The sequence below is a fragment of the Monodelphis domestica genome, chromosome 3 (assembly GCF_027887165.1).
Source record: "Monodelphis domestica isolate mMonDom1 chromosome 3, mMonDom1.pri, whole genome shotgun sequence".
Taxonomy (NCBI): Eukaryota; Metazoa; Chordata; class Mammalia; order Didelphimorphia; family Didelphidae; genus Monodelphis; species Monodelphis domestica.
This window is the reverse complement of record NC_077229.1, coordinates 12,381,706-12,399,636: the sequence shown is the minus strand read 5'-3', so window position 1 is coordinate 12,399,636 and position 17,931 is coordinate 12,381,706. Positions and strand designations below refer to the sequence as shown.

Here is a 17,931-nt window from a genome sequence, read left to right as displayed (position 1 = left end):
CCTTAAAATTCCTTAGACTTATAAATGTTGGAAATTTCACCATTGGGAAATTTCATACTTGAAAAATTTCCTACTGATAGTCTATTGGAATGTGAACCCCATTGGCATGGGAGGGTCATTCTCTTCCCTACCTAAAATTACTTTAGGACAGAAACCTTTTGTGGAACAATGGAAAGGGCTTTGACCTATGCTTAAGCATAGAACAGGAATTTCTTTGAGTCATGATTGATTTTAGAATCGATACAATAGAGATACTTGCAATGACAGAACCAGGTCGAACTTCCAATCTCCACCCTGCTCAGGGTAACAGAATTTAGGAAGGGCTGCAGCAAAGGATCAAGATTTAATTATTTGAGAATATGACCTTCAACAGACATGTGCAAAGCCACAGACCTCTGGGCAGTCCTGGGTTAAGCTAGAGCCACCATTGGCACAGGGAAGACATGGACAGTGATTGGTAGATGTGAGAACTGAGGAGAGGGAACTTAGAAGGTTTCCTTAAAGATAGCGGGGTCTGAGAAGGTTTGGCTCTGAGTGAGGTGGCTCTGAAGTTGGTTGGAGAGGTTTTGCTCTGACAGGTTGTGCTCTGAGAAGCTTGCTCTGAAGGAAGCTGGAGGTGGAGGCCCCTGAGATGGTTTCTCCATTTTGGTCACATGAGTGATAGGGACTGATCTCTTTTCTTTGCCTCACTAGCCTTTTGGCCCAGCCTAAAAAGAAGGGGTATTTAAGCCCTATTCCCTTCTTTTTCCTCTCTCTCTCTCTCTCTCTCTCTCTCTCTCTCTAATACGTTTCTTCCTCCTGTTTATAATTAAACTCCATAAAAGGTTGACTGCTGACTTGAGTTTTCATTAAGGAATTACATAGCTGAATTCCTTGGCGACCTTAAATTAATATATATCAATCTTTTAAGTGATTTCCTTCCCACATATGATAATGACAGAAATTTTAAGAGTGACAAATATCTTTCCACTAGGCACACGAAAAATTTAATCTTCTTGAATCTTTTAAATTTTCTCTTTCTTATTTTCCTTTTATTGCTTCTTTTAAATTTTTGATTGGGACATTAACTTTTCTGCTTTGGTCTGTTTTTTCATTAGTAATGCTTGGATCTCCCCATTATTTATTAAATACTGATTTTTCTCCCGGAAAGAATATATAGTCCATCTTGATGGGTGGGTAATTCACGGTTATAAACCCAGTCTTCATGCCTTTTAGAATATCATAGTCTAAGTATTTTGATCCTTTAATATAGAACTCCACAGAACCTGTATAATTAACATTGAGACTCCATGATGTAAGAATTATTCCTTACTAGCTGAGTACTGTACTACCTCCTTAGCATGAAAGTTCTTAAATTGGGCTATAATATCCATGGGAGTTGTGATTTGGGGAATTACTACAGGAGGCAATCTATGGATTCTTTCCATTTCACTTTTAACCCATGATTGGAGAATATCAAGGGTAGTTTTCTTTGATAATTTCATAGAATAGGACCTCAAGGCCATTTTGGGGGGGAGGGGTAGTCTAATGAATCTCAGATTGTCTTCCAAGGATCTATTTTCCAGGTCAGGAGGTTTTTTTTTTTTCAGTTAGATATTTCATATTTTCTTCTCTTTTTAAATTCCTTTAATTTTGTTTTTGTTTTATTGTTTCTTGATGTCTCAAGAAGTCATTAGTTTCTGTATGCACAATTCTAATTTTAAAAGAAGGATTTTATACCATGACCTTTTGATCCTCCTTTTCCATTTGGTCCATTTTACTTTTCCAGGAACTCTTTTCTACATTGGATTTTTTTTACCCCCATTTTCCAGTTAGTCAGCACTACTTAAAAAACACTACTCTTTTCATTAGATTTTTTTGCTTCTTTGGTACTTAACCAATTTTTGTTTTTTACCTCTTATTTTCCTTTTGCAATACTATCATTTATTTTCCCCAGATTTCTTCCACCTCACTCATTTCATTTTTTAATTCCTTTTTGAACTCTTCCAGTACCTGAGACCAATTCTAATTATTAATTGATGTTTTGCATGTGGAGACTTTTACATGCCAATCCCCAGCTCAGTATATTCTTTGCTCTTCAATGCCTCTCAGATATTTTCTATGTTTAGATTTTTCTTGTGCTATTAAATCCTGTATATCTGGCTTGGAATAGACATTCCCTTAATGGCAGATTCAGAGTTAACAGTGAAAATGACCCTTACCCACAGAGAGTAGATTCTGCACATTCTCCAGCATGACCTCCAGGTACAGTTCCTTTTGAGAATGGTCCAATAGGCACCACTCTTCCTGGGTGAAGTCCACAGCCACATCCTTGAATGTTAATGAGCCCTAAGATGACAAAAGTCTCAAAATTTAGGGCTTAACCCTCAGAATTTGTCTACTAAAACCCTCCTCCACTTCCTGCAGGAAACTAAAGCATACAAAGCTTTTATTTAAAATCCTAACCTTGAAGAGTGTCAGAGCAAGCACTGGAGACCAGTCATTCACAATCCAAAAGAACAATCACAAAATCATTTCCTGTCTAAAGTAAGAATCATATTGTGAAGAGTAAATCCTGGAGAAGTCTCACTTTTTCCCATGGAATCAGGGAGATGGGAAGTTCTATCTGAGTGAGAGGAGATTCTGTGGAGGAGAAATAGAAAGGGTGATCTGTAATTCCTCCACAGCACAAAGAACAATCTGAAGGAAAGCATTCCACAGGGCTCCTCCAACCCCAAGCACCAGCCTAAACCTGACACTAGCCCTCTTCATAGGAAGTCCCAAGAACTCAAGAGGCTGTTCTCTACCTCACTTCCAACATCTCACATGTGCCAATAGTAGCTTTAGCTTGACCTAGGACCACCCAGAGGTCTGTCCTTTTTTTAAACATGTCTGTTGAAGGCCATATTCTCAATTAATTACATCTTGAATTCCCTGCAGCCCTTCCTAATCTTGTTACACTGAGTAGGGTGGAGATTGTAGTTTCCAAGATTTGATTTGGTTATTTCAAGTATCTCTACTGTCAATGATCAGTAAATAGCTAAATCCCATCTTCTAAAGAATGGTCTGAATAGAATGGAGTAGTTTTGAAATTCACACTCCCCAAGAAATAAATGAATTTACATGAAATATCCCTACATATGAACAAGATCCCTTTCTAGTAACAAAAAAGTTGACACATTTTTTCAGTATAATCCGTCTTACAAGTACAAGTAGAAAACTTGCTACAGACTTTATTAACTGAATGTGAGAAAAATAAAATAATTGCTCATGTCAACAAAACACGGGGGTGCAATTCAGCACATTGGTCATCTCAGACCCCAAATGGGACTATAACGACTCTGAGGATCTTTTTCAAGTAGAGACATCATCTTAACAGCAATGAGAGAGTGTGCAGACAGTGCAGATATGTGGACAGAATTTGAAAAAATTAAGGAAAAAGAGGAAGAGACACCTCCAGATTCATGAATAGAATAATCGAGTTTGGGGGTAGATACCTGGATTTTGACCTATCTAAAGAAAATTGCATATGACAAGTTAGAAGGCAATATATCTTGCAAAGTCATTAGGGATTATTTGTGAACACATTGCCCAAGATGGCTAAAGATAGATCTTGAAGAATTGCAGAAAACAGCTCTATAGGTTTTAAAGGGAAACAAGGAAAAGGAGGAAGAAAATAATGATCTCATGGAGGAAAGAAATGAGATGTTTAAAAGATAAGATGGCTAAAAAAGAAAGTGGGCATGATACTCAACTAAAGACAGCTGCCCCTCTCCAGGAATCTAATTATTGATCCATTACCTGACAATTCTGTGAGAAGGGCCACAAAATGAGAGTGTAGAATTTTATTCAAGGTTATCAGAATGAATATGCTGTTTAATTACAACTACAGAAGTGATAATTATAGAAATAACTATAAAAATGATAATGGAAACCACAACTTTAGGAATGATAACTATAGGAATAGATATTGGGAAAATGATAACTCAAAGCAAATGACTCCACAACAATATAACTTAAGTGGTGCTCATCTAAAAAATACTCAGGGTTCTAATGCCCATCAGGGGGGTGCCCAAGGAACTTCCCAAATACTATGAAGGTCACTGGAGGTGGGGGTGCAGGGGGTGGGGGTGGGGGTTGCGGCACAGGAATCAGAGGATACAACCTTTGATTTTCCAGAGCCTGATGTCCTACTACCCATTGTACCTATCCACTGACCTTCCTATACTAATGAAATCCATGTTACCTTAAAGGTGGGTAACACCTATTATGATTGTCTTTTAGACACTGGAGCTTCCAGGTCTGTATTAAAGAGTACACCTGATTTACATTGTTATTCTGTTGGCTCAGAGAATGTAATGGGAGTGTCAGGAATATCCCAAAGGGTTAAAAAACTTCCCCCTAGAATGGTGTCTATAGGACCCCTACAGGTACAACATTCCTTCCTTTTGATGCCTGACTCCCCTTTAAATTTGCTGGGGAGGGACCTTCTATTGTGATTTTTTAAATTCCTCCACCCTAATCAGAACATACTTCAGAAGATTTGATTTAGCTATTTCCTGATCAATAACAATAGAGATACTTGGAATAACACAATCAGGTCTTGGGAAGTCCACATTTTCTCCACCCATCTTAGTTTAACAAGATAAGGAAGGTCTGCACCAAACTCAAGATTTAATTATCCGAGGAAATGGCCTTCAACAGGAATGTGCAGAAAAACGGACAGACCCCTGGGCTGTCCTAAGTCAAGCTAAGCGATCATTGGTATAGTTGAGACGCAGAAAAGTGACATAAAACCGTCTATATAAGGCACATCACTACTACTCTCTTCCTCTTTTCCCTGGAGAAGCAACTCTGGCTGAGAGTGTGCTAGGCGTTTCAACATCTTGGAGTGTTGGTGGTGAGTTTGCCTTGAGCTGATTCAGGTTCGGGCATCTGAGTTTAGCCCTTCTTTTTCTGCAGTTCCAGCTGACTCTTTCCTCCTTCATACTCCAAATCCTTACTTCCTTAGCTCCTGATCTCCCTGCCCGATACTAGTTAGGTAGGAGGAGAGGGAGAAAAAAACTCTACTCCTTCCTTCTCCTTAATCTCCATTATCAATTAAATCATCATAAAAAATTCCAGCTGACAGTCTACTTTCCCCGAACTGCCAGCCTTAACTGCCCAACCCACTGTCAGCCAGTAACTCTCCAGTCAGCATCTAACAGCCAGCAACTCACCCCTACTCAGCACAACGCTCTAAGAAATATTTCTGCTCCCTTGCCTCTTCAAGACAGAAGGAGAGATTAAGAAAACTCATTTAACACTATCCTGTATAAAAATGGACTGGAATCCAGGACTTCAATCCCCACAAGCCTTTGCTCCACTTCCCCAGAATGCTTTGTAATCTCACCTGGGCCGAGATCGAGAAGGTATTTAACCTGATTGCAAAAGCTTTTAGGTCTTTTCTTTCTTGGACTTCCGTTTTGGAGCAGAGGCGTCTCTTCCATGATGTGAGATTATCTTGATTAGGCCTCTCCGGCCTAGGCACATTTTTCTTATCCTGTATTTTCTTTAATCCTTAACTTTTACTAAACCTCAAAAAAATATAATACTCCTTGCAGAGAGAAACTAATTTCTACCTGCCTCAGTCTCTTCTAATTTTTAATCTTTACCATTTGGCGACCTAATGGGAGAAAAAACTCTCAATCTTCTGATTTCTTTTCTGATCTTTAGTTCAGCTATTAATATCTAGTGCCTAGAAATTTTTTTTGAGCCATGTTTCTCTGGTCAAGGTTTTTTTTTTACCCTCGCAAAGCTGCTGCTTATTCCAGCCATTAGCTTCTCCCTGCCTGCCTGTTTGCTGTTTGCCTCTCACCTGGTTCCTGGCTGCTTCGTTCTGCCTGCCTGCCTGCCGCCACCATCCGTTTTGGACTGCCCACCCCAGCTGCCTGCTCCGCTCGACCCTGCTTGTCTGCACTCCGGCTCTGGCCCTGCCCACCCCAGAGGCCTTTCTCTCGCTCTCCTGGCCCACCTGATTCAACCAAGATTGAAATCACCTGGTGACCTGCATGCCCAACAAACTCTTGGCTGTTAACAAAATGGGGGATGGGGGGGGGGTATTGGCTCCACATGGGAGGCCTGGGCACCATGTGGACTGGGGCAGGAGGAGGGATCATAGCAGGGGAGAGAGAAAAGTGAGAAACAGACTTTTAAGCAATGGGCTATTTAAAAGGATACCTTTTGACTGTTCTGGTAATTTCACTGATTTCACCTGCGTGCCAGAAGAAAGATTCAGCCCAAAGATTCTACTTTGGGGAGGCAAATGGGTGGCTCAGCAAACTGAGAGCCAGGCCTAAAAACATGCGGTCCTGGGTTAAAATCTGGCCTCAGATACTTCCCAGCTGGGGGCCTGTGAGCAGATCCCTTAACCCCAATTGCCTAGCCATTACTACTCGGCCTTTGGACAATAGACATTTAAATGGATAATTAAAAACAAACAAAAAAACCAAAGAACTTTAAAGACTGGAGGTTATAAATTTTAAGGCATTTCAGACTCCAATGGTTTATAAAAATCTCTGTATTCTATTGCATTTTTTGTTTAAGGTTTAACTTTGTGATTTTAAGTTCATATATTACTGGATTCAATATTATTCTGTTACACTGAAGGTTGACTGAATTTATTTTGAATGTACTGAGTTTTCAAATTCTGTTGTTTTTCCCCTATAACTGTGTTGAACAAATATTATAGTAATTAAGCCCATATGAAAAAAAAAAACAGCCTTTCTAGTTTGACTTTGTAAATTATCACATAGAGGAGAGATGGACTTCATCAGAACTGGTTATAATTGTATAACAACCTTTAGAAAATTTAATGTGCTAAATACCTCAAATGATTTTAAGAGTTTTTTAAATATTATTTTTGTAATTTTTTTTTTAACAATCTCTGGTTATTTTGCCTTCCCCTACCACAAGGTAAGGCCCATAGCTGAAGTGAACCTTCCCACATGTGAATAGAAGTTGGGAAGTTAATCTCAGGGTATTTGTATCCCTAAAAAGCCTCCAAAAAAGGAGCACCCCTTTATTTATACTCTTCAGCTCATTACTTTACTTCCACCAGAATGATATATAGATTTCTTGATTATGTTCTTAACCCAAGATGAGTTTTACTTTGTTTAAAAATATGTTTAAAAACCAAGGTTGAAAGATTGCTACATTTGTAAAAATTGTGACAAATATCCATCAATTCATAGGCTTTTAAATGTCATACAACTTATGTGAAATGTGAAAGTGTGTTTCTTTGCTATTGAAATTAATTGGGCTATTAAGAATTTTGGGGATACTGATACCTGTGTATTTGTCAATTCATTTGCCTTCTACTCATGGTAGAAGTGATCATGGCCAGATATGAAGAGGAAATGGATCTCATTTTTGGTGAGAAAGCCTTGCATTTTATATTTTCTTAGCTGTCACATAGTGTTAATGATCATAAGCTATATTTTTGAATTTCTTAAAGCTCTTTTATTATTATATTTTTCTTGCATATACAATATACTTTTTCAGTTTTTTTCTCTCTTTTTTATATTTGAAGCACATGTCACCAGCATTAACATTTTCTTTAACTTTTTGATTTTTCAGTACTACAAGTTTAAGATACATTTGCTAATGCATGCCCTAAAAAGCTTGTGACTATAAAAACAATGCCACTAATTGTTTAAATAAATTATGGGACTTTGCTTAATGATTCTGTCTGATTCCAGGACAAGATATACACAAAAGAGCCATTGCACATGGCCAAAGAAAAGCCAATCTAGGATGGATTGATGCATTTCTAGGCCAATACAAAGGTTTTGAACCTAGTGTGAGACTAGGGGTTGCGACACTTGACTTATGTGAAGATGTAGGCCTTCCATTCTTCCACACTCACTCTGAAAATACTCACAGATGAGTATCCCTGAAACCTTGGCTCATATAATCTGGTCCCCTTTTCTGCCTTTCATAGTGTGGTACCTTTCTGTAATCCTTGCTACTGACTGGGTAAATGCATCATTGCTTAGATCATTTTGATTGGGCCCTGATTCAAGGACCTGTTATAGATTTATTATCTTTTCACTTGAAATTTTTACACATAAGACTTTGATAGTCTATATTTTCATCCAGAAATTTTTTCTTTTCTTTTGGATTTTTCTGATGTTTTTTTAAATTTCTCTTGCCAATTGATTCATATACCTCAATACCTCAGCCATGCATCCCTAAGTGATTCTGTATTTGTCAGTCACCCTCTTAACAGGGGGAATGTAAAAAATATCATTATTTGAATTGCAAAGATTAAATTCCTTTGGAGAAAAATTTTAGGTAAAGAAGATGCTATTTCTCTGAATCCAGAACTGAACTGTTGGAGAAGATACCATGAAGAAGCCTCCAGACCAGCCAGGTGCACAAAAATTGAACTTTGGGTGTGGTTGATTGAACATTTATTTGTATGTATACTTTCATGCCAAAGGGGACTGGCCCCTAACTGTCCTTTGTCAATGCGTTCAGCAATTATTGGTTTTATTCTTTTTTTCTCTTATCCTCAAATTATTATAATCTTTAAATTTATGTTTTCATGATCCTTTCGAAAAAAATAATTTTTTTCAAACGATCAAATGGGAAAATGTAAAAATGGACTGGAATCCAGGACTTCAATCCCCACAAGCATTTGTTCCACTTCCCCAGAATGCTTTGTAATCTCAACTGGGCTGAGATCGAGAAGGTATTTAACGTGATTGCAACAGCTTTTGGGTCTTTCCTTTTTTGGACTTCCGTTTTGGAGTAAAGGCATCTCTTCCATGATGTGAGATTATCTTGTCTAGGCCTCTCCGGCCTAGGCACGTTTTTCTTATCCTGTATTTTCTTTAATCCTTAACTTTTCCTAAACCTCAAAAAAATATAATACTCCTTGCAGAGAGAAACTAATTTCTACCTGCCTCAGTCTCCCCTAATTTTTAATCTTTATACCTGACAATAGTCATTTCCAGAAGTCAAATTCATATACTGATTTAGGACTGAATATTGGCTAAATTTCTCTGCGGTTTCATCAAGTTCACAGCCACTGTTTACTTTTATATTTACCTGGATGTCAGAGTCACAGATTTCTCTCAAAATGAAGTCATGGGGAACCCCATTCATGCATCTTTGGGGGCCAGATCCTTCCACAAAGTGTCTCAGCTTTGTAGACATCTCCTTCACTTCAAAATTAGTTTCTGCCTTTCAAGAAAACAAATTATAATATATAAACACAGAAGGAAGTAGGACACACACACACACACACACACACACACACACACACACACACACACACACAATATAAGTTCTTTCCTCTGATGGCAGAAAGTAAAATGATTTTTATTCTGTTTTCCCAAGCAAAAAAAGTTTGCAAACTTAAACAAGCAGAGCCAATCTTTGGATACACCATTTGGTCATATCTATAAGATGATTTTGGAAATACTTTCACATATAATAACAATGAAACTTTACAATAAACACAACCTCAGACACAGGGAAGACTAAGATACTCATCATACTTCACAACTCATGTTCTGAGTTTGACTACTACTCAAACCCTATGTCTGAGCATACTTTGTCCTCCATATTGGACAGTCTTTCTCCACTGCCCTTTCCATCTATCCTAAAAGTCACTCATCTAATGTTAAAATTTTGTGAATCTCAGGTAACTTTCTAGATATTCTGTTCTCATCATTTTGGATAACTATCACATGGTCATTCTTGGTAAAATTTGTATGCTAAGCAGAAAAATGACCTCTCTTTTTAACTCTTATGCAGTAATTTTCAAAATGGAACAAATTTCTTCTTTCTCTCTATATATGCAAAGATATTATGCATTCAATTTGGAATCATGGCCAACAGGCTTTAAAAGAATGCATGCCCTTTGATCCAGCAACACCACTACTAGGTTTGTACCTCAAAAGGATAATAAAAAAAGGGTTGTACAAAAATACTCATATTCCCACTTTTTGTGGTCGATGAAATTGGAAAATGAGGAGATATCCCTTGATTGAGAAGTGACTCAATAAACTGTGATGTGATGGTGATAGAATATGACTATTCTGTAAGGAATGATGAATTGGAGGATTTCTATATGAACTAGAAGAACCTCCATGAAATGATGCAAAGTGAAATGAGCAGAACCCAGAGAACATTGAACACTGAAAGTGAAATTTTGTGAAATGATCCAATTTAGTGAAGTTTGCGACTAGTAGTAATGTACTGAACAGAGGATAATCCTGAGGGACTCATTGGAAAGAACGCTATCCACATTGAGGCAAAGAACTGTGGGAGTAGAAAAGCAGAAGAAGAGCATATGACTTATCACCTATATATTTGGGTACTAGGAGTGTGTAAAGTCCTACTACTTTTAAGATTATAACAGTATTATCCTTCATGATTATTTTAATAATGTTAATCTTAGAGTTAAAAGTAAAAAATATAGTTTATATTATGAAAATTATAAATGTTAGCTAAAAAAATGAAGTTTAGGTTGGCGTGAAATCTTCTTTACAGGAATCCTGACCTTAAGTCTACCACCCAAGTTTACCCAAGAAATTTCACAGACTGTATTAATTATACATATTACATTTTTCAATTAAAGAATAACAAGGAAACCATGAGGAGTTTTCAGAGTAATTACATCAAATAATTAATCCTTATATTAGGATGAGTTCTAACTAAAAGTAAATCAAATAATACTTGTGGGATGAAATATATTCTCTGCATGTGATTCCTGGAAAAATTTCTGCTCTAAACACCTGATTGATAAGATTTGCCATTAGAGGGAAGAGCTTTTGAGACAGTCACTAACATTTTCAGTCTTGAGTTCAGTTATAGTTGTCTGATGGGTCTTTGATCATGAAGCTGGCAATCCACCATTCCAGAGAAAAGTCACAAGTTACTCAAGAATATGATCTGGAACAGTTACAGATGGAGAATTTGGCAGAACTCAAGGAGACGATTCTAAGCACATCTGTGTGAATTCCTTTTTGCCTCATTTGAGAAGTTGTACTAATCTGTCCTGAGATCTGCTTTATAAAAAGATTCTAGCAGGAACATCTAAAGTTTCTACGAGCGAGAGACAGAGAGAACGTGAGAGCACGAGAGAGAATGAGAGAATTAATTTAAACTGCTGTGTCTCAGTCTGAGCCAGTCAGTAGTTAAAAGCCTTGACCAAAGTGGCCTTTCTGAGTCTAAAGGAAAAGGAGTCAGTCTCATCACTCACCACGAGAAGGTCTCCAAGGAAGCTCCAGTCCTCCACTGAACTCAATCTCCTGAACTAAGTTCAGACTTCAATTCCACTCTGAACTGAATTGCCTGAACTGACTTTTTTAGCCTCCTAAGAAATTTTCTCTTATGTCACCTCCCCTAAATTTTCATGTGTACTAATCACAGTAGACACTTTTTTCCAGGACTGCCCATTCCTAGTTCTCACCACTCTTTAGTTCTCACCTTCTCTGGTTAGATTATATCGTCTGAGGTACTTCACACTTGTTTGTTAAGCTTACCTTTTGTGAGTTACTTGACCTTTTTGTGATTAATTTAACCTTTATAGGTACTTAACACCCTTTTGTATTAGATCTAAAAATAGACTTAGCTTAGAGTTCTAGCTTCACTATAAGTTATGTGTTAAGTACCTTCATTGTTCAATCAGGAGTTTACAACTTTATCTTCTCCTAAAGTATGTGTAAGTATGGGTGGAGTAATGTACAGTTCCCAAGACATTCCTGATTTTTGTAAGACCAAGTATCTCCATTGTTACAATAAGGAAATAGCTAAATCAAATCTTCTAAAGTACAGTCTGAGTAGTTTTTAAGATTCACAACAAGTAACAGGGAACCAAAGAAGCAAATATCCTAAAGAGGAGACCTATTCCTGTCTGACAATAGAGGGTTTTTGAACCTCAAAGAACTACCTGTGACATCTGAAATCTGAGATGGAGTTGTTCAACACTGAGGATGGAGGACTATATTGCAAAGAAGCCTGATATTAGTTAATGTTGTCAACTGCTACTGAATGACCTTTGCTTTCTGGATTATTCTCTCTGTACACACATTTCTTCTGTTTACAAACTGAGAGGATAAGCAGAAGATTTAAGACCATCATAATAACACCTTAGGCTAAACCCACAACAAATGGTACGATATTTAATCTTCATTTCTCTAAGAAAAAGAAATCTGTGTGATGAAACTTTCTGGTTTTCCTTGGTCTGATGATTTTTTGATCAACACTTGTGCTCTTTCATTTGATTCTTTTGGAATTTTCTCCTGCTTTTATCTTGCTGACAACTAACTCTCCCTTAAGTGACCTGTTACAATCAGAACCTTCAGAAAGAACCTCATTAAGAAATGAGATTTTTGCCCAGTCTGCAATGTGATATTCTTCTTTTTGCTTTGGTGGCATAAAGGCACAAGTAAAGAAACCCCAGGGGGCAGCCAAGTGGCTCAGTGGATGGAGAATCAGTTCTAGAGAAGGGAGTTCTTGGGTTAAAATCTGGTCTGAAACATTTCTAAGCTGTGTGACCCTGGGCAAGTCATTTCACCCTCACTGTCTGCCCCTTACTGATCCTCGGCCTTGGAACTGATACACAGTATGTGCACCCCCATTAAGTACTTCACTGGAAAATGATTTGACTCACATTTTCTCTTTTACTGTCCTGGCCATGGTAAAGGATGCTGCTCTAATAACTCTGGACATTTTCAGAAGAAATCTTTGCCCTCACACATGTCCTCCCAAACAGATGGGAGTCCCTCCATCTAAGGATAGAAGCAGGAGGGTGCTGAGCCCTGAACCTCTGAAGCCTACTCTGGGCCACCAACAGCTACAGCATCCTGCTCAACTCAGCCTGCTGGCTGCTGGTGTCTCACAGCAGCTGCTGCCCATTGAAGGGAGCCCAACATCCTTCACACTGTCTGTGCCCTGGAGGAAAGCTTGCTGGGGTTTAATTCATTCCCCTTACAGCTGATCATCAGCTTACCCGATATTTGTGATCGTACACTGTAAACTGATACCTCCAAACTTAGCCATGGCAGCTTCCTCATTCTCCCAGAACCTAGTGCTCTGAAATGGTGTCAGTCCTGGCAGGTTTCTGTCCTCCCTAACCAGGTCCTGTAATGGCTGCCTGAAGATAGTGAAACCCCCGAAAAGCGAAAGCTCAAGTTCTAGGGATTCGGGTAACTAGAGATGTCACACTCCAGAGTAGATGAATCAACGGCAGCTCCTAGGCCTGTCTGGCTGGAACCTGGGCTGTTCATTCAGGCAGGAGCTACTGAGGCTGGAAACCACCAGAACACAGTGGATGTGGAGGCAGCCAGGGTGAACCCTTGAGCTCACCCTGAGGACAAGCAATGATGGAGCCCCTGGAGGTCTGGCAAAGACACAGTTCTTAGTTCTACTGTATTCCAATGTGAGGGAGGATGTTCAGGGCTGGGGATGGGCTGCACTCACCTGGGAGGTGTGCCTCGGGGTCCTGGGAGTTATTCCCTCTGGCTCTAGTGTCTCAGCTTAGGGTAGATTCTAGGCCTTCTGGGAGTGGGAACCCCAAGGTGGGGAGACTTCCTCTTTGGACACCTGTGGGAAATTAGGGGGGGGAGGGCTCAGAGGAGCTCCCAGGCTCTTCTGATGGCCTCAGGAGAGACTCTCCCCAACAGAGAACAGGGAATCTAAGGCTTGGGAAGGGCCTTGAACAGGTCAGGAAGCTTCTGTTGCCATCTTTGGCTTCATTCCATTCAGAAACTGCATTGGTGGATTGTGAGAGATAGCTGGGGGGGTGGGGGGGGTATGGCAGAGGGGAAGATGGGCATCAGGTGGGGGGGAGCCTGTTGGCATTTCCTCTGTGCCCAAGATCAGGCTCCTTCCATGGCAAGTGGGCACAGGAACCCCCACCTTCGCTGCCCCCTGACCAGGCTCACGTTGCCTGCTTCTCCCATCCAGGCTGAGGACTCATTCGCTCCTCTGGGGGAGGGCAAAGCCCCGCCATGGCTCCTGGTATAGACAGAGCTGCTCTGGCCTGAGCCAGGCACTTCCGTGTTTGTCCCTTTTCTGTGGTCCTGACACGAGATGGTCAGAAAAGGATAAACTCACAAAGACTGTCCTTCCCCCCACCACAAGCATTTATACTGGGATGAGGGGCTCCTGCCCCTCCTCTCTGCTTGCACATGCGCCTTTCCCGACCCCACCTAAGGAATCTGAAATTGCACCACTGGACTCTTCCTGAGGCCCAGGAGTTGGGAGCAGAAAGTCTCATTAGCCAAGGCAGAGAGCGAGGACCGCGCCTGCGCACTGACACCCTCTAAGCCTCACATAAAAGGGGAGGGGGGGTCGTCAAAAAACCGCAATGGTGAGCCTTCAAAGAGCTGAGACTACCTAAAGGAAATTCCCAGAAAGACAAAGGGGGAGCTGCCAAGACTTCTGGGACATCGGAAACTAGTCATACTGGGAAATGTAGTAAACCGGAAGAAGGGCATGGCTTACGGGAAATCATAAGGAATTCTGGGAAATGGAGTCCCGTTTGGGTCCCTGGGTTTAAAGGCACGCTAGGGGAAGAGTTATACAGGAATTCCAGGAGTCGTGGTAGAGGGAGGAGCGGGGGCTGCAGCCTCCTCCTCCCCTTTTGCCTTCCAGCCCAACCCATATTCTTCTTTAACCTACAAAATACCTCAGGCGAAAGCCTGGCACACAGAAAGTTCCTAATGGCTGTCTATTGATTGAAGGACAGACTGACGGATCGATGGATCTATGCTCTCCGCAGCCGGGGAGGTGGCGCTAGGATCTCCCATTGGGACACACATGGACACACACACACTCAGATTCTCCCCTCCACCCAGCACACACTTTTACAGCCCGGCACACCACCTCAGCCAGTCCCGGCTTGTTGCACATGCGTACATGCTTTCGGCCACACTCCCAGGCTCACTAACCCGGAAAGGACGCACCCGGGTCTTCCCCTTGGAGTTACGGAGCAGAAAGTCTCAGCTGTCAGAGCAGGGAGCCCCAGGGAGCCACGACCCCCCACCCCACCGCCTGCACCACTGACTCCCTCCCCTCCTCCTCTCACCTAGCAAAGATCCTAGAAGCACAGCAGCAAGTCTTCTAGGAGCTGAGACCGGCCAGATGAGTTCCCAGTATGCCCGGATGCTACCCCGCTGGGGAGGAGCCGAGAACAGGGGGAAGTGAGGGAACCGGCTCTCTGGGAAATGGAGTCCTCCGGGGGAGGCCGGCGATAACCAAGACCTGCACAGGCATTCTGGGAAATGGAGTCCTGTCTAGGGCAAACCATGTAGAGACTCGCTGGGGGAGGGGTCATAAAAGAATTGTTCCCTAACCTGGGAGACTGCAGCCTTCTCCCCCCACCCCCATTTCCCCTACCTGCCCAGCGCCGCTGCTTCTTTAACTGCCTCAGATTACAGTCTGGCACACAGCCGGTGCCTCTAATCAGTCAATGGTTCTCTGCTCTCCCAGGGAAGTGGCTCTTGGATCCCTGGTTCTAACAGAGAAGGAAACTGAGACAGACAGTTCAGGAGCAGGCGCAACCCCACCCCCAGGTTCCCCTCATCCTGAGTTCTCTCTGAACATTCTACTACTCCTTCTGATTTGAGGAGAACCCATGGGACTCCCCAAAGGAGAGGCCAACCCTCTCCCCATGTTTAGGTGACTTCGGGGCTGCCTTCCTGGGCCTGGAATCCCAAGATCCCGGCTCAAACGTGGCCTCAGACACTGCCCATTGGGGTTAGGGGGGAGTCTGGGCAAGTCCCTTCCCCAGCCTTTGCCTCAGTTACCCCCACTGTGTTATCTATCCAGAGAATGAGGCTGAGTCTGGGGCTGTGGAGAAGCTGGACCAGAGAGGATCTGGGGGGGGGGGGGGGGGGGGAAGAGCTGCTTCCTTCTGGTCTGCTGGGCCTCTGAGGCAGCTGAGGAGGGTCTCCCTTACCACCTCTCCCAGCCCACAAGGCCCTTCACTGATCTCAGGGAGGTCCAGGAACCTCCTCCTTTCCTTTGGGAGGCCAGAGAAGGCAGCAGCAGTCACTGAACCCAGATTCTGAGCTCTGATGGAAAGAGGGTGTGTCTGTCTGCAGAGCTGCTGGGCTCAGGCTGTTCAGCCCTGGCTGCATCCCCCCCACCTCCATCCAACTACCCCAGAGAGGCTCTAATAACAGCCACGAGACTTGCTAAGACGCCGGCACAGACAAGCGGCTTCGTTGGGAGAAAACGGCCTTTCAGGGCCATCCCAGACCTCCGTCACAGCCCGACGCGAGACTCTCCTCCTCCCTCTGTCGAGCCCCACAGAAGGGCGGCAGCGCCTGATTGTCTCCCGGACAGGGCCCTACAGACCTCCACCGCCCAGAGCACCCCGGGGCTGTCCTGGATTTCCCAGGCTGGGGGGCCACTTTAGTGCGGGGAGCAGGGACTGGAGAAGCGGGTCACACCCAAAGGCGGCTCTGAGAACCGCCCCGGAGTCTCCTCCCCCCCTGCAAAGCCCTCGGAAAGCTGTTCAGCCCTCCGGCTGCAGCCCCGTCAAACTGCCGCAATGCCTTCTGGGAGGCTGGATGGCCGCAGGATTCTCCGGGAGGGCATTTGTCTGGCGTCAGTGGCTTGAGCCGCCCCCATTTCTCTCTCAGTGAAGCTCTATTTAAGTGATGATTTCCCCAGTCAGTTTTATTGTGGTGCTTAAAGAGGGTTTACTTGGACATGTTCAGGGTCCCCTTCATTTGCTCTGGGCACAAGGCAGAGAGGAGGCTGGGGGGACGAGGGACTCCGCGGCTCCCCCTAGCGGTGAGCAATAGGACTTTCCGGGGCTCAGACATCTCAGAACCCTTTTTGACCCCGACTTCTTTACAGGCCAAGCTTGACCTACGTCCCTACTCCGCCCGGCCCCCCCTAAACCGCCCTCAGAGCACCCCATGGTCTTGGAGAGGAGGGGTCTGGCTTCTGCAGCCCCCTCCAATAATGAGGGAGACAAAAAGAACAGTATTGATCAGTACACACCCTTAGGAGAAGCGCTCAGGGGCAGGCGGCAACTTTCCCCTATTCATGCACAGGCTCCTATCTAGGACTAGATTCCTCCCGCCAAAAAGTGGGTGGAGGACCCGAGGTCCCCGAGGAACCAATGACAAGCCTAGGAGGGGCCCCTTCACGCCTGGAGACCTCAAAGCAAAGCCTTCTGGGAAGCAAAAGGAAGATCAAGGAAGGGGTGGAGCCTGACTGGAGCAGGGCCTGGGCTGGGGGCGGGCTCTGTGGTTTCTAAAATAGGCTTCTCAGAGGGCTTTACTTTAGCTTCCCCAATCCAGTACTCCTGCTGGTCTGGGGCTCCTACACAGCTTTTCCTGTCTGGGAACAGGTGAGGCCCTTCCAGCTGTGGGTTGGCTCTGGAGGGGGGCTACAGAGAGGAGGGAAAGAACGTGAATCCTTGAACCGTGGATCAATATTCTAAAGAAATTTTAAAAAGGAAAGACAAATCGGACTCCATGCTGGAGAGAAGCCCTACACTGACTGCAATGACTGGGAAAGGCCTGCTGCCAAAATACAGATCTTTCATCGGCTGAAAACCAGATTCGTTTCATAAAGAAATCAATATTTGATCAATCAATAAATGAAGCTGGATGTTCTCCCTCGTCTTTCACCATCCCATCAAATTTTCCTCAAGCAGTTGGTTTTGAGCAACACATTTTAAGGGCTTGAAGTAAATCCTGCTGCATTTCCTTAGATAGGTCATGCTAATATGATTAGAGAAATCAAAGTCCTCCCTTTGCTCCTCTGTTGGTCAGCTTGTCGGAGTGCTTTCTGATCCAGTTTTATCAATAAATTGGTGATGCTAATGGGGGCTAAAATGCTATGCCACAAGAAATTGCACATCCTCAAAACGGGGTTCAAAAATACAAAAAGTACATTTCAGTTCCATGTGTTCTGTGGGGCTCAGATATTAAC

At 42.8% G+C, this 17,931-nt stretch overlaps 1 protein-coding gene across 1 annotated transcript in view; it reads right to left on the bottom strand.

The window, feature by feature from the left end:
- LOC100024342 (zinc finger protein 420-like) overlaps nt 1-17,931 on the bottom strand; it is a 67,917-nt gene that overhangs the window by 12,148 nt on the left and 37,838 nt on the right. Inside the window, exons 5-6 of the mRNA XM_056820919.1 lie at nt 9,073-9,203; nt 2,202-2,328 (exon numbers count right to left, since the gene is read on the bottom strand). Coding sequence (XP_056676897.1) covers nt 2,202-2,328; nt 9,073-9,203 — 258 coding nt within the window. The remainder of the gene's footprint in view (nt 1-2,201; nt 2,329-9,072; nt 9,204-17,931) is intronic.